We start from the raw sequence: 25,244 nt of genomic DNA, 5'->3' as shown, positions 1-25,244 counted from the left end.
TGGATTGTGCCTGCAAACTATGCGTAAACCAGGGACTTGGGACCTTTGGCTATGTGCGTGTGCTTATGTAGTTGTTTGTGCGAGAAGTCTCGGCGCCTGATTACGATCATTCCCTCCTCCATAGACGCACCCTTCCCCATCCCACGCAATTTTGACAGGCATCCAAGAGCATTTTTGATGTAAATTTTGATGTAAATTGTGTCAAATTGACCCGGTTGAGAACTGAGGAGGGATGGGGGCTGATACGTACATCCAGGGAGGGAATAAAGCTTTGTTTCAAAGTAAAAATATATAAAACTGTGTATCAGAAAGCATTTGTTCATTATTTTCCTACTCTATGTAATGTAAGTTTTTTTTTTAAAACACCGACAAAGGTAAATGCTTCACTAAAGGCCGACCCCGGGTGCAGCGGGTGTTCGCAGGATCGCCTCGGTCAGTTCAGGTCATCCTACTTGTGCTAAAGCCCATATGTAACGAGCCAAGCGCAATACGGACGCAAGATTCAATTTCAATGATTCCATTTGGCTCCATCTTTATTGGTTGGTCCTGCAAGGGACACACCCGAATCCAACATGGAGTCTTATATTGTCTCAGAGCCCATCAAAACATGTGCCCCTCTCCTAATATACCAACATGACCAGCATACCTTCTCTGCATACACTGTCCATGTACATTTATTTATATATTTATGCCCAATTGCCCATGCTTGCTCATTGAAGTGTTTACCACTGTTTAAGTCATGGCTTCCAGTTCCATAAGGTGCAGTGGATATGTGCATATTTGCATACACACACTCAAGAAAGCATTAGATACATGTACATGTATGTGCGTATTTGCATATGTGTACTACACCTGTAGTTATATCACTACATATACATAACTGACGGTCCACTAGAGCGACAGCCCCAGGGACCGACAATGACACAAGCTTCAAGAGACCAATATTGACAAGACCGCGAATCCCCTCTTGATACGATCAAGACCGACAAACAAAAAAGAAGAAATGCATGAGAACATATAGCAATGGAGAAAGTTTCAAAAGGTCCACGAGGCCGATGATACAAAACACCGACAGTCCGTTAGACTGATGAAACAAAACGCCGACAGCCCGTTAAACTGCATGAAACAAACAATACATAGAGGAAGATAGAAAACATGCCGGTCTCGTGGGATATAGCCTACATCAAGAGATGTAGACAAATTCGCTTAAGTAAATGCCAAAAAAACTTTCATAAAATTGTCCTATGCATGTGGTGATTTTCTTGCGAATCTAAGAAATAAGAACAGTTATTTTGGAGGCAGATTTCAGGAAAGATTCTGTGATTAGATATTAAAATGGTACAAACAGTCATATTTCTGATGATTGGATAATAATCATTGTAAATGATACATCTATTTATGCGTTCTTCGAACTAATACACAAAGTTTGACGCGATTTGAGTTCGTATTTATGTTGACGTATTATGGGAAAATGAAAAAATTGTATGCGACCAAGTTAATGTGTAAGATCAATAGAAATTATGTCAGTAAATATCGCTGCAACTATTTGGTTTCGGCTCATTCTAATTAGTCAACCATGCATTTATTCTCTTTTCATGTAAGATTGCATACATTGCAGCAAAGCTGAGGTCAGGTCACGGTGACGTACTATCATGATGACGTGCTACAAAACAACGCCCGTTTCTCACAAAAGGCTCCGCCATTTTCGCCATGACTGTTCAATCAGTTAGTTTGATCCGGAAACTGTAAGCACACAGAAATACATTTTTAGTTCTTACCTTTCAGTAATGTACCATCAAACACAAGTTAAATTCTTCGGATAAAAAGCAAGGAGCTAAATTTTAACAAAAACTTCTAGCGTTCAATTGTGGAACAATTTTATCCACAGATTTGTGAACCGAATGGACAATCTACCATTTCATTTTGAAACAACAGACCTTTGATGTTATATTTGGATGGTCCGGAGCACGTTGATTTATGTGAAGGAAATCAGACAAATGAAGTGGAGATATCACGGATTCTTTAATAATAGAATAGGAATTGCGCAAATTGGAACCATTTCTCTGTCGCAGTTTACAATGCATAATCATTAGTAGGCTTCGAATATTTTAAACCTGCAGGTTAACAGAGAAAGATATATATCTCTCAACCTGTAGAGCGGATAACTTCATTGTCGAGTTTAGTCTCTTCGAAGAACGATTAATAGAAAGCAAAGGTGACTTTGACAAACACGAAATATTAGGTCTAGTTACTCTAGAGTCTAGAGCGAAGAAATATTCATAAGAAATTAAGATTTGCTTCAAAATGGGGTCCACAGATTATTAGCAAAACATGGCTGGAAGAGCAGCACATGATTATGCTGAGGTCGATAATGCCCTTCTCACGGCAGCTTTAAATGGCCGTTATGATAGGAGCACATATTAACACATGTGATAATAAAGGTGACACACCTCTTCACCGTGCATCACAGAAAGGTCATCTGGAGGTAGTTAAGTATCTCATTGGTATAGGAGCACAGATTGATAGGCCTAATAAACTTGGTACGACGGCTCTTCTAACTGCATCACTTTATGGTCATCTTGACGTAGTTGATTATCTCGTGGGTCAAGGAGGACAGGTAGGGGGTGGGAATAATAAAGGTGTGACAGCACTTCAATGTGCATCACACCAGGGTCATCTTGACGTAGTTGAGTACCTAATTAGTCACGGAGTACAGGTTGATAGGGGTGATAATGATGGTGTGACTCCACTTCATGCTGCATCACAGAACAATCATCTTGATGTAGTGAAGTATCTCATTGGTAACGGAGCACAGATTGACACGTGTGATAACAGTCAAGGTCAGACACCTCTTCACTCTGCATCAATGAAGGGTAATCTTGACGTAGTTGATTATCTCGTGGGTCAAGGAGCACAGATTGATAAGCCTAATAAAGCTGGTACGACGGCTCGTCTTTTTGCAACGACCTACGGCCATCTTGACATAGTTCAGTACCTTGTTGGCAAAGCAGCAAAGATTGATAAGCCTAATGAAACTGGTTCGACGGCTCTTCACGCAGCATTAACTAATGTTCATCTTGACGAAGCTCAGCGTTCCATGGGATTGGGTCAAGGAGCACAGGAAGAGGGGGGTGATGATAATGATACGACACCACTTCACTCTGCATCATACGAAGATCATCTTGGTATAGTTCAGTTGCTCAATAGCGAACAAGCACAGAGGAAAGAAGCATCACATAAAGGTATGATTCGCATTTTAACAGGGATCACTATTTCATGTCAAAAAGTGATGTATTTATAATTTTTTGTTGTTGTATCCTTTACCTTGTTTAAATGTTTTTGTTACAATTTCCCCACATAAATTAATATGATATAATTTGTTTATTTCAATCTTGTAAATGGTAAACTGTTTACCCCGCCTTATCTAGATTGTATAACCATATTCAGCAAATGTTCCTGATTTTATAACTGAACAAATTTCATCCAAATAAATTGTGTACTGTCGTTTGGTCCAATATCCAGTTCGTCCAACTTTAGTCTATACCCAGTTATATGGGTAAACCCGATATACCCGCAATATACATGGTCAATCAACGTTTAGGCCAATCATCATGCTAGTCAATTTACCGGCACAGACAATTGCCACTTGCCTGTCACAAATTGGTAAAATGGCCACTTCGTGAATATTTTGTTTGTTTTTTGCATTTGGTCATTTGGTCAATATATCTTAGTTGTTGCTATTATTGCCGATTGGTCTATTTACTTTTTACCTAAATTAAATGTTTATCTAAATGACCGATTAGTCTTGGATTTTTTATTTGTTTATTACCAAGAAGGAACTATATAGGTTCCTATATAGTTCAACAGTATTCTCTAATTATATTTGGATTTACTTTATTTGTTCTTCCTGATTCTGACTGTGTATATGGGGATGGGGAAGGGGTAGGTTATGCCGCATGTTTTAATACAAAATTCTGGGCCTTGTTTCATAAAACTTTTTATCCATGACAAATGCTAACTTGCTATGATAATTTTGCTCTCATCCCATCAAATGCCATCATTTCAGTAGCATATTACATTTATTGTAAGTTGTTATTGATATTTTTTATGAAACACAGCCCTAATCCGTGTGATACTATACCCCCCCCCCCCCTTCCTGCAAAATTATTATTATTATTATTTATTCGGCAAAGGAAAACATTACATATCAGTGTACACAATACAAAATAAGACATAGTTATCAACCTTTGGAACGCCAGGGACAGAAAAAGTTAACTAAATTACTGTGGCATAAAGCCTCCTGTCCCAATTCCAATGGATGATTTACATAAAACAGAAATAAGAAGTTTAGCCTTGGGTTACCTTCAAAGTTGAAAAGTAATTAGGGCCTATTAAACAATTATAAGTGATGTAATTAAATGCAAAATGCGGTATCATTATTTCAGATACATTATATAATATTAATCAATTACAAACAAATGTATAGGCTAATTAACATTTGGCACATTGAATAAGTGTAGGAGATGTTGCTGTATATGGCAACATATTAAAATATACAATAGCATATTAAATAGCATATTATAACCGTATCTCCCCTGACAGCAAGGAAAGAAGATACTATAGAAAATGAAAGGAAACTAAAAGAGACAAAGGGGGAGAGAGAGAGAGAGAGAGAGAGCAAAGAGAGAGGGAAAAGTAAAGCAAACAGAGAGGAGAGAAGTACATATTTATCAGTGATACATTTTCTTGAAATCAAAATTACAGTGTATATTTAGGCCTGTACCATAATAGGATTCGACATGACCACACAATCCCAATATATATATATCCCATTCAAGGTTACAAATATTCATAACACTGACCTATACCAAAAGATAAAATTCCAATGAAATATATATGACCCATAAAAGATACAGGTTACAAATATCTATAATACTGACCTATACCCATGATACCGGAAGAACAGTTCCATAACAAAAGAACATCGTTATTTTGCAATTATAAACACGTGCGTGTTAACAATATAATAAGCGGGGGAAATATTAAGGAGGAAAAGAAGCAAGAAGAGGCGGAAGCAGTAGAATTTAGTATTCAGTTTAATATAAAACCACTCAACCGCATATTATGCTCCAGCCTCCTCTCCCCTCTTACCCTTTCAATCATTTAAATCCCACACTGGCGGAGGTGACACCCAAGCGCAGCAAGCCAGGTCGACAAGGAAGTCTCGACCACCCCCGTGCGCAAGGACTCGGGGAGTTCGTCCCAGTAACGAGGAAATGCGTTAATTGCAGAGCCGTGCATCCGTTGAGTCCGCGCCCGGAGATGAACGAACCTCACCTCATCAGTTCGACGAGCATTCACCAATATGGCACGCCCGACAGTGCCGCATTCAATAACACGGAACAAAGACTTAACAACATAAGAGATCAAGCAATATTTTCGGCGGGATTCAAGGGATTGCCAATTCAGAAGTTGGAGCCTATTCTCGTAAGACATTTGTTGGCGTCTTTGCCTAAGGGCAACTCTAGTAGCTCGACGTTGTATCGTTTCAAGTTTATTCGAAAGTAATTTTGTGTGTAAATGCCAAACTGGTTGTCCATATTCAAGTATGGGTATAACAAGAGACTTAAAAATAGAAAAGATGGTGTGAGGAGCCAGTGACCTGGTGACTGATAAAACAAAGCCCAACATACGATTTGCTTTGCGGGTGATATATTCTACGTGGTTATGCCATGTTAGTTTATTGTTCAGCATTATGCCGAGATATCTAAACTCTGTTACTGATTGAAGTAGGGTATTGTTAAGAGTATAATTTGGGATACCGGGCTGTCTGGAACACGTGATGCGCATTACTTTCGTCTTTTTTTCGTTAATGCGCATTTTATTAATTATACACCACTCATTGAGTTTGTCCAGGTCATTTTGGAGAATGTGCATATCTTGAACATTTGAGATGGGTCTATAGACTAATGTATCATCTGCAAAAAGTACACATGGCGATATGGTTTGGGTTAAAATGTCATCAATAAATAAATTAAATAGGGTGGGGCCCAACACACTCCCCTGGGGCACACCTGATAAAACAGGAAACCAAGATGATAGTGCACCTCTGTGAATAACTCTTTGCTCCCTATTACACAAAAAATACCTTATCCATTGCCATAATGATCCTGAAATAAAATACCTTGAATTAAGTTTTTGCAATAATACATCATGAGGCATTAAATCGAAAGCCTTTTGGAAATCGAGAAAAATCGCATCAATCTTTGGAGGGGATGGTACATCTAAGATACGTAGCCAACGGTTTGTAACGTTTAGCAATTGAGTGACGCACGATTAACCTTTAACAAAGCCATGTTGATTAGGGTTGAGTAAACAATATTCTGTTGTATGGTGTTGGATTTCGTTCGTTATTACTTTTTCAATGATTTTACACACTACGGATGTCAGTGCAATCGGTCTATAATTACTAGGTAAGGAGCTATCACCAGCTTTATGTATCGGGGAAACATTGGCCTGTTTCCAAGACATTGGCAATTGACCAAGAGACAAAGAAATATTAAATAACTTGCATAAAACGGGTGAAATTGGAACAGAACACATTTTCAAGAGGTTTGGGGTTATGTTATCCGGACCAGGTGATTTATCATTACGCAGGTTTCGTATCACCTTAGAGACATCACATGTAGAAATATTGACATTCTGTAAATATGGTACGAATGCACTGTGTTCCGACCTGGGTTCGGGAATATCATTACAAGTACTATTTGGAGTGAACATGGTACTGAAATAATTGGCAAACACCTGTGCGATCTTGCTCGGTTCATGTTCGGGTAATCCATTGTTGTCAATTGAAAGGGGAGCACGGTTTTTCCTCTTAATACGAACAAATGCAAAAAACCTTTTCCCATTATCGTCACTATCTGATAACAATTCATTCAAATACGAATAATACGACTTGTTTATCAATACTTTCACTTGGTTACGAAGTTCCCTATACGCCTGCCAACTATCGTTGGTATTCAACTGTTTCGATATCTTGAACATTCTATTTTTCTTACTGATCATTTTCTTAATGTCAAGTGTTATCCAGGGGCTTAAACGGTTATTGCGGCTTTTTTTGCGGGGAATACAATCACGAACCGCTGCATCAAAAATATCCATAAAACCATCCCAAGAATTATCAATATTATCAGTATCCATAAATAAATCCCAAGGAGCGTAATACAGTATGTTATTGAAATGTTCTGTGTCAGCCTTGTTATATTGTAGATAGTCACGCAAAATTTGTTTTGGCGGAGACATCTTTTTCAACTTGACCTTAAAATAGATCGCATGGTGGTCGCTCGTTACTGGATTTGCTTGAGTGCACACATCCAAAACCAAATGCGGGCGATTAGTAAATAGAAGATCTATTATTGTCCCTGTGCGAGGATTGTCGGGTGATCGCCGGGTGACGTCATCGACCATCTGAGAGAGATCCATTGATGACGTAATGCGCTCAAGATGCTGGACGATTGGAAGTTGCTGATGGGCCCAGTTGACATTGAAGTCTCCCGTAAGGATGATGCCATGGTAGTCTGCTGATGCAACCTGTAGATCATCAACGGCCGTCTGGAGGTGATCCCAAAAATCGGCTGGGGCGTTGGGCGGTCGGTATAGAATACAGAGAAGCCACTTGACATGAAAACGTGACGCAATATCAACACATAACATCTCTATGTCATCCTTCTCCAAATCTGCCCTTCGCTTCGGAGAAAGCTCTGGTATAATGGCAGCCAAAACTCCCCCACCCCTTCCGCTGGGTCGATCTCGCCGAAAGATTTGGTATCCGTCGAAACCTGCGTTTACGGTGTCTTGCTGTGTTAACCATGTTTCTGTGACGTTTATTATATCGTATGATGTTGACTGTAGAAAAGATTCGACTTCCTCCATCTTATTTCGAGGACTTCTCGCATTAAAAGTGATACCAGAAACTTGTTTCAAAGTTTGTCTGTTGTGTGTTTCATGATTGGAGGGACCTGGGTGTGGTTTAATGTCGCCATGAGACAAGATGTGGATATTGAAGGTTGCAGAGGAGTTGCTATAGTAACGGATGGGACAGTGTAGGTAATGAGTCCGGTGATGAGTACGACGTGCTGAATGTAATGAAACTGGATTTGAGTGTAAGTTTCCTGCAGCAAAGACAAGTAAGAGCAAGCATAGCGGCACCATGGTGACCAACATAGTTGGTAGTCTGTCGTTCATTATTATGCAAATGTCCCAGGTGTGTATACTGGAGCGATATGTTCGTACAGAATTCTACGGTAATGTACGTTGAATGTATGTATGTAGATCTCTAAAGTTGTATGTCGAGCACAGAAGACACAGAAAACGTCAAAAAATCACACGAAATTCAGTAAAAACTCACATGTATTTGAGAACAATCCAGTCTAAAGATGAAAAGTGAGGTGTTCACCGAAGATAAATAGTAAGACACAACAGGAACCGCATAAAAATCATGAAAATAACCAGAGCTCTCTCTCTCTCTCCCAACATCAAACATCAAAACGATCAACAAAAAAAAAAAAAAAATAGTCAACGAATAAACATTGACATACAAACTTTGTTGAAGATTTGGATTGTTCGATGTGCATCTATTACAAATAAAATGCAATTTGGAAGAATTAGACCTAATAGACATTGGACTCAGAGACTAATCCCGGTAGGGGTATCCTCTTGACAAGGTCTCGTGACTTTGGCTATTTTCCACCCCGATCGGTGGCTGAGATGAGTCTAGAGAACCGGGATGACCGCGCGATCGAGTGGCTTTAGCTGCGAGGCCTTTTGTATTCTGGCTTTACTTCTCTGCATGAATTATTCATGACTTTGGATTTATTGACCAATCAGAATGGCCATCTCCCAGTTGATTTTGTTCGTGATTCGTTCATTATCAAAACATGTAATAAAAGATAAAAGATGTAAACTAGGTTTGCTTATGAGATTAATACAACATATTACATCCAAATCTATTAACATGCAAAATTACAATAAAGTAGGAAGCATTTTTGATGACTTGAGCTAACAATTGCAAGTGAGGTAATTGGACTTTTCCTGTATATAAAATGAACCAGTCCAACTCGTTTCGTTCTATTTAGGTATTCGTATTTATTTATTTATTATTTATTTATTCAGTTTTCTTTAAAATACGGGGTAGTCATTTCAGAGCCACAAGGCCTGTTTTTCAAAGGAGCCCTGTAGACGAGTGACAAATTACATGGTCAAAATTACAACAACAACAAATAATAACATATACACATTACATACTACACAGTTATTTACTACTAGATATAACAATAACACAGAACACGTTTTAGTTTGAAAAAACAACCTACATAAAATTCATGCTTGGATTTAAATGAGCCGAATAAAGCAAGGGAATATAATTATATGTATGAATTAAACAAAACAAAGTCACTTAAATTAATATACTTGCACTGGTATGATAAAATCAAACAAAATTTAAAACACACTAAAAGATAAGAAAATTTCAATTCAGACTGAAGAGTTTAAATACAAGTATGGCTAAAAAGAAAATGGCAGATTAAAGTGGATTGCACAAAAGAAAGTATAAGCACACAGTGGATAGTTTACGAGACTAAAATATAACTAGAATTTAAATCGTCACGAGGACGATTAAGGTGGTCTGAAATATGAGCATGATCCCGGCATCTAATCGAGAAATAAATGTCACATTTGTGATAGCTTATTGTCTCAGCTACAACATACTCGATGCTCAGCGAAAACGAAGCTAAGACGACGGAGATATTGCTCGTGAAAGACGGGAATGTAGAATCCAGTTTTCAGAAAAAGTCATGTCCCATAGAGAATACACGCAAAATGTAAAAAATTGACATGCCTCCTTTAATCGCAAAAAAAAAGCCATGATGTTTTCATCAAAATGAAAGTTCGTGCTAGCTGCATCTGTAGAGAATTGTCTCAGCTAAAACATATCAAAATTTGGATGAAAATTGATCAATATTTACAGAGATACAATCAATTTTCTAAAAATATGATGACGTCATAATATGCAAATTGAAATTTTGAGTTTGGAGGCCATTATGATGACGTCATGAGTTAATTGAGGGTCAAATGAGACATGAAATCATATTTCCGACTCATACTTTATCAAGATATAAAAACAAAATTGGGCTCATCTTGCATCCTAAAGAGCTACAATGGATTTTGTATAGGCATGTTTTTGCCCATATATGCTATTTATTACAAGAACTCGCACGCACGGATGCGTATCTTAACGGACGCTCATTCCGTTATTAATGGTCAGAAAAAGGTGAACATGGTATCAAAATGCTTGAAAAAATGTGCCAAATATGATGACAGAGAAAATTTGACGATTCTACGTTACATCTTGGAGTAATGTGACTGTAGTAAGAGAAATGTTTCACAGAGGACAGTTAAAAATGTCAAAGGTAAAACTGTCTTTGGCGAAGTTTAACAATAAAAAGGCCGGGCTATTTGAGGTCTTAGAACGGCCGAGGGGGGGGGGGGGATTATCCCCCATAAGATCTCGGCCGTGAAGCGGCCGATCTCCGCAAAAATGTGCACGCATGTCAAGTGAAGTGTAATTTCATTTTTTTGAAAAATTCACTCATTTGCATATTTATGGTAATTTATGCAAATAAGGTCATACAAATCACATTTTTATCCATAAATCATATGTTATTCATATTAAGCATTCTTTTTCACTACATATACTCATTAGACCATTTGGAATAAAAAAATACGACAACAAAATTCGGAAGAGCCAGCTTATTCCTTATGTTATATCTTGTTTTGATAACTTCTTATGTATTCCATTGTTTTTTTAACTTATGTATTTTATTGTTTTTCTTGTTTTATTTCATATTTAACTACAATTCAACTATTTTGACTCCAAAAACAACCACCTAAACTTAAACAAGATCCAATAACTCATGTTTGATCTATTTTTTTTAGGAAAAATGACTTTTCCTTTTTGATTTGGACACAAATCACGAAAATGAGCGATTTTTGGGCTGACATGCAAAAAACACACAAGGTCACGTGACCTTGTAACCGTGAGGCCCGATTTTCAAAAAAAATATTTTAAAAGTTGCGCAAGACTCGAAAGAAAAAAGTCAGCGAGCGGCGGGGCGCTATCCATATGCGTTCCCGAACAATCAGACAAATCGTGGAGGGGGGGGGGGGGGAGGGGGGGGGGGACATGATTCCCCCCCCCCCGGCCTTATTAGGGTTAAAGTATTTCCCGTTTGCATTTTTTGGTCATTGCACGTTCGAGCGGGGTAGAAGGTAAAAGAGAAAGAGGAGAATGAAGGAGAGGGGGTGGGCATTGCTTTTCATCTTTAATTAGGTCTAATTTTATAAACATAGGCAGATAGGAATTTAATAACGACTTTTGCGACTGTAGAAGTGATTTGAATGAGGAGAATTTGCTTTCAAGTCTAGTTTTCTTTCTGGTAGGTAGTTTCATCGTGAAGCTTGAGATTATAAAAGAATTCTGATAAAAGATGGTGCGATATTCTGGGAGTCTGATAATCATCTTGTTTGAGCTTTGGGAGTTTATTATAGTTCTTCTTCTTCTCCTTTGGCTCTTCCTTCAAAACTTGAAAACATCTGGAATGCTCACACGTTAGGGGAGCCTTCCAAAGATGCGAATGTGCCCGGACGCGTCGGGGCGCCATGAATAGAACAGTCGCGTCTCAAGAGCCGCATTGAGGCGCAAAGGGGCGCAAAGGGGCGCAAAAGTCACACTCACCTGATTCTTGCATATGAAAAGAAACTGTCTATTGTTGGTATAAATCCGCTCTATTCTTATTGCGCCCTTTTGCGCCATACCAGGCGATGGAAGATTATCTCTCCCGTCATTGTTCTCGCTTGTGATGCGCGGTACAGCTTAAACTTGATATACAGAAAGTATTTGTCGGCCAAAGCCTGTCTTTCCCTCCTCCGGTTCTCGTTCTGATAAACATTCCATTGTTTGTAAAAACTTGATGTATTCTTCTCGCGTCGCGATCTATTCTTCTCGCGCCGTTTTGCGTCGTAACGGGCGGGGTATTAGGGACTTTTAGAAATGCACGTCAAGAGCTTTGACTGCAACGTGTGACGTCATTTTAAGGCACTGCGCATGCGTTATGTCGTCTCAGTCGGCGATCGAGAATGCGTCAACCAGGAAGCTGTAATGAATGGAGATCCCGTCCAAGAGGCCCCTTTGAAGCCATCCGTGGCACCGCGCGACTTTTGTTTCCCCTACCGTAATCCCATTAATCCATCTCCGAGACCATACAGCTCCCTAGTGGCTCTAAGTCCTCTCGTTCCACCCACAGCCCAGGCCAGCGAGTCCGGCGGCTTATGCGTTACCGGCCCTCATTTGGGTGAAAAGTGGTGATGAATTGAAAACTTCTAACCCTCGTCCAACAAATGCGCAAATATATAACACAATTTCATTTAGTTCCTTAGGGAGATACACCTTTGGACTACCTTCCTAGCTATATACAAATTTCGGAAATTTTCGGGAAATGTCAATAATAGATGAGAAAATCATGATGATGAAAACCTTACATTCGCTCTAACTCACGATTTCCTTGGTCGATTTTGCTGGTTGAAATGGTTTTGTCTTCAGTAGAGCCATCCGAGCACGAAAAAAGCATTTGATAGTCGTTATTAAGTTACATTGGTCATAAGTCGGGAATTCTGTAATTTATATGTTTATTGCTAAAATACATCTTCACTGAACATGACCTAATTTTCGGTGCCACGCATGTCTTCAAAGCTCGATGCCTGCATATTTTTACGACCGAGTGAATAGAGAACTTCGGGAAGCAGACGGCGTTGCGTAACATTTCGTAATATTTGGAATACCAAAGAGGAACTGTGCATTGATAAGGACAGATGTTGATATATTTAATGGCTGGAGAGGGTTACATTTCTCTTTGTTAAGCCAAGTTAATCTTGAATATCTTTTCCTCGGGAAAATCTTTCGAGACGGTATCTCCATTCATTACAGCTTCCTGCGTCAACCTTGATTTTCCTAAATCTAGTACATGCATACATATTGACATTTATATAGCGCCTTTACATGCTGAAAGGTAAAAGTATGCCGCGTGCGCATAAAATATACAGTTCCTCAGGTAGACAAAAGAACATCCCTTCCCTGCTATTATGTAAAAATGTGTAGAACAGGTGTCACATGCATATTCACCTGTTCTACACATATCTACATATTAGCAGTTAAGGATGTTCTTTTGTTGAGGGTAGAATGAGGAACTGTATATTTTGTCCTCTTTATTTGTCCGTGATGTTTGTTGTGTTACTTCCTGCATGCATATCGTCAAGTGCAATCTAAAAGATTTCTAATTGTAGCCAACATAGGCAGTTAAGTACGTTGACACGCATGATCATTCGGCGTTCGTCGTGTTCTCGTTCACTCATTCTAAAAGTCCCTATTATCTTTCCAATCATTGTCGAAGCTTTGCGATGTACATTGCTACAGCACAGCATGAACTTGTCCGGTGGGAGCGTCTTTGTTTTGGGGGGCAATTATTCAACACACTCGTTCATCTTGATCAGAATAAATTATGATTTATTTTTGTTGGGTTTAATACGCCTCCTTTTAATTTTTGTGACGACTGTATGAAATGTGAAATAAAGATGACTATGTACGATTAATGGCTGTTTAATTCAGAGCTTAATTGTCCCCAACAACAACAAATAAAAGACGAATGATCGGCGAATGATGTGAATGAATACATGTATGCGGTTATAGTCGGCAAATTGATTACTGTTTGAGTCGCTTGTGTATGCTTGTAATTTGAATGATTATCAACAGCCTGAGCTTGGAATAATTTATATTTTGTCAGTCAAATCTTTTTCTTTCTTCTCTCCTCCCTTGACTTAGTTCTAATAAACAACCTATTTTGTATTAAAATAAAACTCGATGTATTCTTTGTGCGTCGTGTCTTTTCTTCTCATGCAGTTCTTTGCAATAGTCAGACGGGAGAGTTTGACCTTTTTTCGGTAATCAATGAACTCACGTTGCGTCATAATCAGTAAAGGAAAATCTTTATAAAATGCATAATAACAATACTAATGCCGGTTATAATAACCATAGTTCTAAAGTGAATTTGTTAAACACTCTTCCATACCCTCTCCCCAGTGGCGTACGCAGGATTTTTTCAAGGGGGGGGGGGGGGGGGGGGTAAGCGGACACTTTTTTTTTCTTTTTCTGGAGTCCAAAAAAATCGCAACGACTCAGCCAGCAGCTGAATAAGCGGGGGGGGGGGGGGGGGGGGGGGGGGTAAGAGGACACTTTTCTTTTTAGGGGGGTCTCGAAATTTGAAAATTTGACATTTTGTTCCGTTGGGGGGGGGGTAAGGTCACCTTTTTTAGGTCACCTTGTTTAATTCAGCGCCTGCCCTCCCCCATTTTTGGTTGTTGGTTTAATACGCCTCCGTTTAATATTTGTGACGACTGTTTGAAATGTGAAATAAAGACGACTATGCACGGTGAATGGTTGTTTAATTCAGAGCTTGATTGTCCCCAACAACAATGAATAAAAGACGAATGGTGTGAATGAATACATGTATGCGGTTATAGTCGACAAATTGATTACTGTTTAGGACGCTTGTGTATGTTTGTAATTTGAATTATTATCGACATATTTGTATAATTCCCACATCGCGATATTATTCTAGCGTCGTAATAATGGACAAAGGAATTATCTTCTCTCCCGTCATTCATATTCACTCTACGCGTTGCACATCGCCACAGCCTGAGCTTGGAAGAATTCATATTTTGTCAGTAATTTGTTTTTTTTTCTCCTCCCTTGACTTGGTTCTAATAAATTGAAGATTTGCTTATTAAGGATAAGAAGGATAACATCAAACAAAAGATCTACTTAAGATGACGCTCTTTTCATTTCACCTCGCTGTTTGATAAAGTAGAGTCCTATGGAGCGAATACAAAAGAAAAGTTCGCTCTAAAGGAAAACACATAAAATGCCGTGGCAGGATTTCACGCCCGAGATTTGCCTTCGAAATTTGCCAATCCAAAAGGCGTTTTAAATCATAATAATTCCATAGCTCATTTTAAAAGTGGAATGAATAGAAAAAAGAGTCCGGGAACTATATCGAGATTATAAAATATGTGTGTCATGAAGATGTACAAAAAAAGCGTAGCCTGATGGTGATAAAGTTGAGCAGCAATTGGAAATGCAATACAAAACATTAATCAGTTCATGGTGATAATTTATCATTCTACTTTGCGCTATATGTAATAAATGATCGCAAAACGGGCAGGGACACAAATACAAAAATTAATTTTTGCTCTAACATTCAAATCATTTATTCGTAGATTTGTATAATTAAGTGGCGAAAGTGAAATTTTGAAATCATAATGCACAGATACAAATACATACCAAACATGTTTTGATTCTTATTCTAAAAAAAAAAAACGGCAAATGTTAAAAGATCTTTTTAAAAGGAGGGAGGCGCTATAGCCCAGTGGTAGAGCAGAGCAGCTCGTAATCGGGAGCTCCCTGGTTAGAAACCAAGTCGATATGCTAGTGCCCTTTGGTAAGGCATAACTCAACATTACATTTCGTTCGGAGAGGTCTTAAAGCCGCCGGTCCCCTGTTTGCCTAATTCAGAATATAGCAGTCAGGTTAAAAAAATTTAAAAAAGCAAACGGTACAGTACCTTTTATTGATAGGCCTAAATTGAAGGTTTGACTTAACTAGGGAGAAGAAGGATAACATCAAACAAAAGATCTACTCATGATGACGCTCTTTTAATTTCACCTCGCTGTAAGATAAAGTAGAGTTCTATGGAGCGAATACAAAAGAAAAGTTCGCTCTAATGCTAAGTTCACACCGACGCCGAATTGATGGCGAATTAAATCGGCGAGCAAAGCGGCGGCAAAGCGTAAAGACCGTAATAGAGCGTGAGAAAGCTTTGAGCAATTCGGGACATTCGGCAAGAGCGCCACATTTTGTTAAACTGTTTAAAAATTTGAGGCGATCTGTCACGAATTGCGTAAAGCGGGGAGAGCGTATTAAAGCTTATCAAAGCGTCACAAAGCTTATCAAAGTTTTGCTCAAAGCGTAGGGAAAGCTTAACAGAGTTTAAATTGTTGGCGCTCTTGCCGAATGTCCCGAATTGCTCAAAGCTTTCTCACGCTCTATTACGGTCTTTACGCTTTAATTAAGCTTTGTTACGCTTTGCCGCCGCTTTGCTCGCCGATTGAATTCGCCATCAATTCGGCGTCGGTGTGAACTTAGCATAACATATCTGAGGAGATCGTGAGATTTTTTGAAAAAATGACGCCGAATTGATCGCCGATTTTAAGCGGGACATTCGGCGTCGGTGAGAACTGTGCATAAAGGAAAAAACATAGAATGCCGTGGCAGGATTTCACGCGGCCGAGCAAGGCTATTGTTTGATCGCTATAATTGTCCGACTTGCTATAGAATCTTGTTTAGGTGTACATTAAGGCTGCGTAGTATGTGTGTGTGTGTGTGTGTGAAAGGGAGGGGGGCGGCGAAGTGAACGGCCGGACGAAAAAGGCAGAGGCCCATCAGGAGGGCTCCGTTCGCTAGTTATAAGGACCGCTATTCATGGGACAAATATTCATGAAGACCGCTATTCGTAATTTGAGAACATGGTAATTATGTATGAGGGTCATGGATTCGTAATACAACATCCCCCCCCCTCCCCAAAACTAAATAGATAAATAGAAAACATTAATAGATTAATAAACTAAACTAATGATAAAATAACAAATACTGCCCGGTAATTGGTAATAGCCGCCTATGAGCAGAACAATGGGCGCAACAACTGTTAGCTTTACAAGACTTTACTAGCGCTAGCTAACAAAAATGAAACGTCAAAACCTCACGAGCAATTGATGACAACAAATTGGTACGACAAATGCCACCACTAATACAGTTTCTTCGCGAAGAAATATTCGATCGAATTTCATGTTTGGAACAGATAGGCGATTTCGAATTGTTTGAGGTGAAAATAACGAACATCGTGTCCGATGCAGATGTTCCTTTTTTCGTAAAATTAGTTTTATAATTTTGCAAGGAGACAGTGTTCCTTATGAATAGAGCAGAATTTGTGTTAGTGCATTTCGAAAAAGAGCGTGTTCTATCTACCGAAACGTTTTGATGATGCAGGCTCCCGACAATACGACTTTTATTTTTGTAATATCTTTAATTTGCAGATGTTTGTTTGTTTCGTATGACATATTTATAAACGCCCTATAATCTTATTTCAAGCAGAATCTTACAATGTCTTTGATTATAAGTATCATTTTTAAATCACGGGTTTTGAAATACAATAGCTGATTTTGCGAAGATTTAGAGAGCCTACGTACGTTTCTATTCTTTAAATCGATCTTGCATGAGAAAGAACAGATTGACGATATAGATATATGACCTATTTTGATCGGATGTCAGATCACAATAAATGCAATATGTAACAATAATGTGTCAAAACATACAGAAGGTATACAATTATACATGTCGTTTATGTTTTGTTCGTGAACAAATTAATATAATACAAGTATTGAACACATTAATGAACAGAAATGAACAATTATGCCAACGTCAACGCCTCAAAACTTTGATGTTGGGAGGGAAATAAACAATCAGAACAACAATTTAAATCAATGTCATGTACGTAAAATAATAATAAAACAAATCAGTAGCCAAAGTGAAAATTTTAGAGTCAAATCTTTCAAGACGAGAGCGGACACACACGCGGGGATTACATGAATAACTAATGCGTCGGAACGGGCGCGAAAGATTTTCAAAGTTTAAGCTCCCAATCAAAAATTCACAATTCACAAAAAGCGCTTCGCCGTTAAGCGCACCGCACCCACCCCCCCCCCCCCCCCACTGAGTGTTATGTAGGGTACGCATATGCATGTTCCCTCCTTTTGAAAACAGCCCCTAAGTCCCGTGTGTAAAGTCAATACGGGCCGGATTTTTGTGTACTAGACGAGCCGGACTCTGGTGCATGAAAAGCACCCCTTTACCAGACAGTAACAATGAGTCTCCAAACAATAGCCAGATTTGATATCATATTGTGAGCATGTGCTTAAATAGTTATATCGGGATTCCCTGGTTATATTAAAGACGTGGGCTAATATCGTGTACCTGTTTGCCCATTATTTCTCCCTGATTGTTCGACCAACATTAAATTGCTATTGTCTTGCTGACTTTTCTATAGGCTTTTCTACCCTCGGCGCTAAAGGGATTGCGGGAAAATTTCAACACTATTTGTGTTTCTTGATGACCCAGTAAATTCCGTCTACTACTTGATACCAACACTTGCATGATGGATCCTTATTTAGACAGTGAGACAGTTCTGTTACGAGAAGCAATTCAACGAATTGCCATGGCTTGTATTTGTTCTAGAACGCACTACGCTCTTTCGATACCACATGGCCCCAATTCAGCACAATATATACGTATTTTAGTTCTTCTCAACAATGACCTAGATCTAAAACTGGCCGCGGCTGTACCCCCCCCCCCTTCTTAGCAAAGAAATATTCGATAAAATTCTTTGGAACAGAATGATAAACTAATTTCTTCTTGAGATATGTTCGAGGTGAAATTTCAAACATCATTTCCTGGTAACGCTCTTCTTTTTTAATGCATGCTCTATTCTTACGATTTAGGCATAATTTACTATGTTGATTTGCAATTGATAATCTCCCTGGGAGTTTTACGATATCCCCGATGATACGGGTACAGTGTATTTAATTTTGTTCGTAACATTTGCAAAGAAAGAACATTATGAAAATGAGCGTCTTCCTTCTAACGAAACATATTGATGATGTTCCCGACAATACGGATACAATTTGCATTAAAAAAAAAATCGTAAGACAGATAAAACGCTTTTTTTGGAAAAAAAACGACGTTCTTGATTAAGTATCATTTTCAACATCACGGATTTAAAAATACGTTCTCTAATTTTAAGAAGATTTAAAGGACCTTTGTATTGAAATAACAGACTGATGATATAATTATATGATTTATAATGATCATACGACAGAACTGTTTACAAGATACAACGAAAATTAAAGAAAACAAACAAGAAAACCGAAACATGCGATAACATCGCTATAAGGAAATATACACAAATTTAATGTAATATGAAACAAATAAAGTGTCAAAACATGCACGAGGAAAACAATGTCAGAGAGAGTGGGGTAAGTATAAAATAAATTATTTTTTTTTCGTGAAAAAATCAATTTGTATTACAATTGATATATTGTACACAATCATGAACAGAACAGGAGGAGGTGAAATAATGAACAATCATGCCAACGTTAACGCCTACAGAACTCCGATGTTGAGAGGAAAATAAACAATCAGAACAAACATTGTAACCAATGTCATGTACGTAAAATAATATTAAAACAAATCAGTACCCAAAGTAATGCTTTTCAGAGTCAAATCTCGCAAGACGAGAGCGACACACAAGCGGCACTACATGAATAACTAATGCGCCGGACCGGGCGCGAAAGGGTGCAAAAGCTATTCATAGTTTAAGCTCGCATTCACAAATGTCAAGTGCTTCGACGGGGCGCGCCCCGGCGGGGTAATTTCGTAACAATGAGACTCCAAACAATAGCCAGATTTTAATGAGCTGGAAACCAACTGGAGTCCTCTCGTATCCGATGCAAAAAGGCGCAAAAGGGCTCAAAAAGACGCCTCCTTTGTTCTCATATCCTGCTCTGCGCCCCGACGCGTCGCGGCACAATCGCAACTTTGGAAGGCTCCCCTTAGCGCATAATTTGTCTTATTCATACCCCTGGTAAATTCAATGATTTTATTTTTCCTAACTCCAATACCGAAAGGCGGACTGGTTAAATTAGGGCCTCTGTTCAATACTTATAGATGTAAGCTGTAATGTGTCTAATTTTCAAGAAACATAAATCAGGAAAAATCAGTTTTTTACATACTTAAAAATGACTAAACTTGGTAAGATATTAATAATTTAGCTGTTAACTGTATAAATCTGTTTTTTCTTTATGCACTTTATATTTTCATGTCAAATGTTTGTCATAAATCTTTACCTGGCTTATCCTTCATGCCTTTTGAAATTAATTTAGCCTTAACATTATTTTCCAAAAGTGTATGCCGACACTAGGTTGACTGTAAAAGAATTCCCCTTTTTCCTCTTGTTCAAAATGAGTCGCATTAAACGGTTAACGCACTCGAATCACCCTGCTTTATTCGCTGTTTCAAAGTATTTGCCAGTACTCGGTTTTCCGAAGTTGCGTCTGATTTTAGATGTAGACAGATTTTTCAAGATATAGGTGGTGTCGCTATAAAGGGGTTAATGGAAGGGGCCCCTCCAAATAGCGGTGAGAAAATTCGTATACAGTTACAAGTGAGTATTTGCATCCCTTATCCCTCATCCGATGTAATCTGATTTCTTATTAACTTCGTTTGAAAAAAAAAGTAATCTTAAATATCTTAATCGGATTATTGTAACTAACAAAATTATTCTGCCAGCGATTTTAAGCGATTTAACTAGCGGGAGAAAGCGTACTTTGGTTTCTGAGAACATATATACTGGTTATTAGGTGTGTTATTACCATAGCAACGATCCACAGAACGCCAAGGTGACTTTCACCATGCTTTGAAAAACTCGAAATATTAGGTCTAGAACGAAGGAATATCCATAAGATTTGTTTTACAATTGGGTTAACAGACATATCAAAACATGGCTGAAAGAAAAGCAGCAAATAAGCCTTCTGAGGTTGGTAAAGCCCTTCTGAACGCAGCTTTAAATGGCCATATAGATGTAGTTGAGTACCTCGTTGGTCAAGGAGCACAGGTTGACGGGGGTGATTCGTCTGGTTGGACAATACTTCAAGCGGCTTCAAAAAATGGTCATATTAATATAGTTAGGTACCTTGTTAGTCAAGGAGCACAGGTTGAGAGGAGCATTATACCTGGTGAAACACCACTTCTATTTGCATCAATGAATGGTCATCTTGACATAGTTCAGTACCTCATTGGTAAAGGAGCACAGATTGATAAGCCTACTAATAAAAGTCTGACACATCTTTACTGGGCATCACAGAACGGTCATCTTGACGTAGTTGCGTACCTCGTTGGTCATGGAGCACAGGTTGAGAGAGGTGATCCATTAGGTTGGACACCACTTCATGCTGCTTCAAAAAATTGTCATATTAATGTAGTTCGGTACCTTGTTAGTCAAGGAGCACAAATAGATAGGGGCAATAATGCTGGTGATACACCACTTTCTCTCGCATCATCCAATAGTCATCTTGACGTAGTTCAGTATCTCGTTAGTCAAGGAGCACAGGTTGAGAGGGGCAATAATGACGGTGAGACACCACTTATTGCTGCATCAGGCCATGGTCATCTTGATGTAGTTCCGTATCTCATGAGTAAACAAGCACAGCGGAAAGAAGCATCACCTAAAGGTATGATTCGCATTTTTACAGTGATCACTATTTTATGTCAAAAATGAAAATACTTTAATATAGCGACAAAACTGCCATAATGTTTTAGTTTTGAGTTGTTTTTATCCTTTACTTTTTTTTCAAAGGTATTTGTTAAAAATTTCCTTAAATAGGCAAATCATCATGCCAGTCAATTTACCGGCATGGCCCATAGCCACTTGTCTGTAACAAATTGGTAAAATGGCCGCTTCATCCAATATATATATTTCTTTTCATTCTGGTCCCATAAACATTTGGTCTTTTATAATTTGGTCCAATTGCCTTTTTATCTAATATCTATCTAAACCAAATTAGTCCAGTTTCCATTTGGTCCAAGCATCATATTCCCGTCTGTCCATAATTTAATTTCGTGTAGGCCTATACTGATTCCTTCTAATCCCATTTCGTCTAATAACCATATGGTCTAATCATCATTTGGCCATAAATATCATTTTGTATAATTGCCAATAGGTCTATTTTCCAGTTTTGTCCATTACTGTTAGCCCTTTGTCTAAATGAACGATTATTAGACATGGAAATGTTTTTTGTTAACCAAGAAGGAACTTATAGGTTCCATTATAGTTTAACAGTATTCTGTAATAATATTCGGATTAACTTTCTTTGTTCTTGCTGATGTTGACAGTGCTTCCAGGGATGGGGGATGGGTAGGTCAGGCCAAATAGCTGCATATTCTAACAATAAATTATGGGTCTTGTTTCATAAAATGTGTTATCAATAACAAATGCTAACCTTCTATGACCTTCAAATGCCATGATTGCAGAAGCTTGTAATTGTAACAGTTATTGTAACTTGTTATTGATAACGAGTTTTCTGAAACACAGCCCTGATCCGTGTGCTACTATACCCCCGAGGCTCCTTGCAAACTCGCAACGAATTTAATTTTTAAATTCAAACTTTGTTGAAGATTTGGATTATTCAATTTTTTCAATTAAATTCAATATATTTCTCCACAAATGTTAAACATAGGGAAATACATAAAATAAAATACATACATACAATACAAAAATAGAACATGTACATCATATATAAAACGACCCCATATGGAACAATGTATGTTTTAAAAAGAACAAATCAGCAAATGTAGAAGGGATAGTCAACAATCAAAAATGATTTGTTGAGGACTACCCCCAATAAAAAATAAAAAAATCAATAGTAAAAGTATTTATAAAATCAAATGATGAGGTGGTACCAATGGATAAAATGTTATTGGACGAAATGATGCTAGACCATACGAAAATTGGACCAAATGTTAATTAACACCTATGTTTCTGTGTCTATATAGGGTCTGGAAGTGTTTCAGAGGCGTCCACCGCGATGGCATCAATGAGTTTGAAAGTCTTTACTAATGGCATTGTTTATCAGGAAGGTACGAAACTGCAATACGCCTTACTTATATACTAACAAATTAGTCTAAAAAACACTAGATTATTTATGACAAGATATCTGAGTGATAACAAATTGATAAAACTTCGAATCTATACTTTTTGCAGTAAAGGCTTGATTTGGTATGAATTTCACACTGAGCAAAAAGAGGGAAAAAAACGTTTTAATTTGTTTTCCAAAAGTTAAAACACAATCAATGGGATCAGTGCACAATAATAGTCGCCATAGCGTATTGAGAGAGATAGTTGTGATCGAGCACACGTACTCAAAACGGCTCCCTCTCACATACAATAGGGACTTTTAGATTTGCACGTCGACATAGTGGACTGCTACGTGTGACACTGGCAGTGCCTTAAAAGGACGTCACACGTAGCAGTCCACTATGTCGACGTGCAAATCTTAAAGTCCCCATTTATATGGAAAGGAAGTACTTCAGCATTCCATGACTTAAAACTTGAGTGCGTACGCGTTCGCGTGTCACAACCATCTCTGTTAAAGAGAAGGTTGAGTTCTGGGGTGAGGTGAAAATACATTTTTGAGCATTTCATTGTTATTATGCAAGTAAACATCAGAACAAAATGCTCCCTGAAAAACATGGCTCTACAAATACCTTCATATTACTCACTGACGCGCGACATGGATTCCGCAAAACTGATCTTGTGTCTCGTAACTTACTTTTGCCGTTCAAGATCTTGCCAAGGTTATAGACAACAGGGAGCAGCTTGGTGTCATTCTTCTAAATGTTGCCAAGGCCTTGGACGAGGTGCCACATGGTAGGCTCCTTCATAAGCTTGACTTCTACAACATACGAAACTCTAACCATGCATGGATAGCTGACTTTCTTCGTTATCGTACGCAGCAGGTAGTCCTTGAAGAACCGTCTCTACCAAGTTCCATGTGGCATCTGGAGTTCCGCAGGGTAGCGTCGTCTGCCCAATGTCATTTCTGCTGTTTGTTAATGACCTGCCTAAGTACCTGTATTATGACACCACTGTTAGACTCTTTGTAGAAGACTGCCTAGTCTATCGCAATATTGGATCAGAAGATGAAAGTACACACCTCCATGAAGACACCAACTCACTGGAGCGAAGGGAAGACGACTGGATAATGGAGTTTAACCCGAAGAAATACCAGGTCCCCCATGTTTTTAACAAACGCATTCATGGACACACTCTGGAGAATGCAGACACAGCAAATATCTTGGAATCTAACTACATAAGAAGCTTAGTCGGAATGACCACATCCACCAAGTAATACAAAAAGGCTAATTCCACCCAAGCCTTCCTCCAAAGAAACATCAGATCATGCCCACGTAAATTCAAAGTGCTCTGCTACCTAACCTTGCTTAGACCAGTCATGGAATACAGAAGCATCATCTGGGATCCCTTCACCCAAGCCAACATCATTAGATATGATCCAAAGGAGATATGCACGCTTTGTGTGCAATGAACATCACAGAACGAGCAGTGTTACAGCCATATGCTCGACCAACTACAGTGACCATCTCTGCAAGAAAGGTGAGGCTTCGCAAAGAGCCCATGAACAGAAACTCCAAGTGCCATATGCTCGGACACAAGTACTGCAAAAGAGTTTCTTTCCTGATGCCACCAGGCTCTAGAACTCACTACCCAGGCCGCCGTCACCTGTACCTCTCTCCCAAACTTTAAGTGAGTGGTACTCGAGATCCAGCTCCGTTATACTACGGATGTCTTTTTAGCTGCACAAAATTCTGTGTAGGCCTTTTATTGAGCCACTATATATACACCTGCACAGCACCTAGATCAGTACTATGAGAATACACCAGTCGGTGGCCTGTACTTATAGCGAAGAAGAAGAAGAAAAATGTGGGCCTCATGTTCATGCCACATGTTTGTGTAGACCGGCCCATATTCATCTTTATGTGTACAGTGCCTGTTACCTTAACCAAGACTGGGCCAAATTCATGATCATTTAGATGATTCCAGAACCTTGCATTACACGCATATACTAATATACTAATATGCTACATTATATTTTTTTCTGATCGATTCTAAACTGCTTATTTCACAATGCAATCGCATGACCAGAACTCAACTTTCTTTTTATTACGCTATGGTAATCGCTCCGTCGTTCCATGATAAACATTTCCATTGTAGCCTTTCTTGAAGAAATCACCACTTATAAAGTGATCAAAGCATGCAACTCGTGATATTGTATCGTATGTAAGCTGTCTACTGTATGAAACAACTAAGCATTTGTCCAATTAAAAGTTTCTAAATTATTCAACCCCTCAACATATCACTAATTTCAAATTAGGATTTTTTTTTTATAGATTT

At 38.5% G+C, this 25,244-nt stretch overlaps 1 protein-coding gene across 1 annotated transcript; it reads left to right on the top strand.

Annotated features, from left to right (window-relative positions):
- Positions 1 to 2,404: 2,404 nt before the first annotated feature.
- Positions 2,405 to 24,547, top strand: LOC764648 (ankyrin repeat domain-containing protein 50-like). The gene is made up of 4 exons (XM_030988926.1): positions 2,405 to 3,242; positions 22,829 to 22,912; positions 23,619 to 23,879; positions 24,279 to 24,547. The coding sequence occupies exons 1-4, from the start codon at positions 2,405 to 2,407 to the stop codon at positions 24,545 to 24,547; spliced, it is 1,452 nt and encodes a 483-aa protein (XP_030844786.1).
- The last annotated feature ends 697 nt before the right edge of the window (positions 24,548 to 25,244 follow it).

Source organism: Strongylocentrotus purpuratus, unplaced genomic scaffold (genome assembly GCF_000002235.5).
Source record: "Strongylocentrotus purpuratus isolate Spur 01 unplaced genomic scaffold, Spur_5.0 spur5_scaffold_18, whole genome shotgun sequence".
Classification (NCBI taxonomy): domain Eukaryota; kingdom Metazoa; phylum Echinodermata; class Echinoidea; order Camarodonta; family Strongylocentrotidae; genus Strongylocentrotus; species Strongylocentrotus purpuratus.
This window is presented reverse-complemented; position numbering and strand designations above follow the sequence as displayed.

Excerpts from the sequence above, each read along its gene's own strand:
- LOC764648 (XM_030988926.1), top strand. The coding sequence starts at position 2,405 with ATGATAGGAGCACATATTAACACATGTGATAATAAAGGTGACACACCT. Across the intron at positions 3,243-22,828 it reads GAAAGAAGCATCACATAAAG|GGTCTGGAAGTGTTTCAGAG; the intron begins GTATGATTCGCA and ends GTGTCTATATAG. Across the intron at positions 23,880-24,278 it reads TGCCCAATGTCATTTCTGCT|ACCAGTCATGGAATACAGAA; the intron begins GTTTGTTAATGA and ends AACCTTGCTTAG.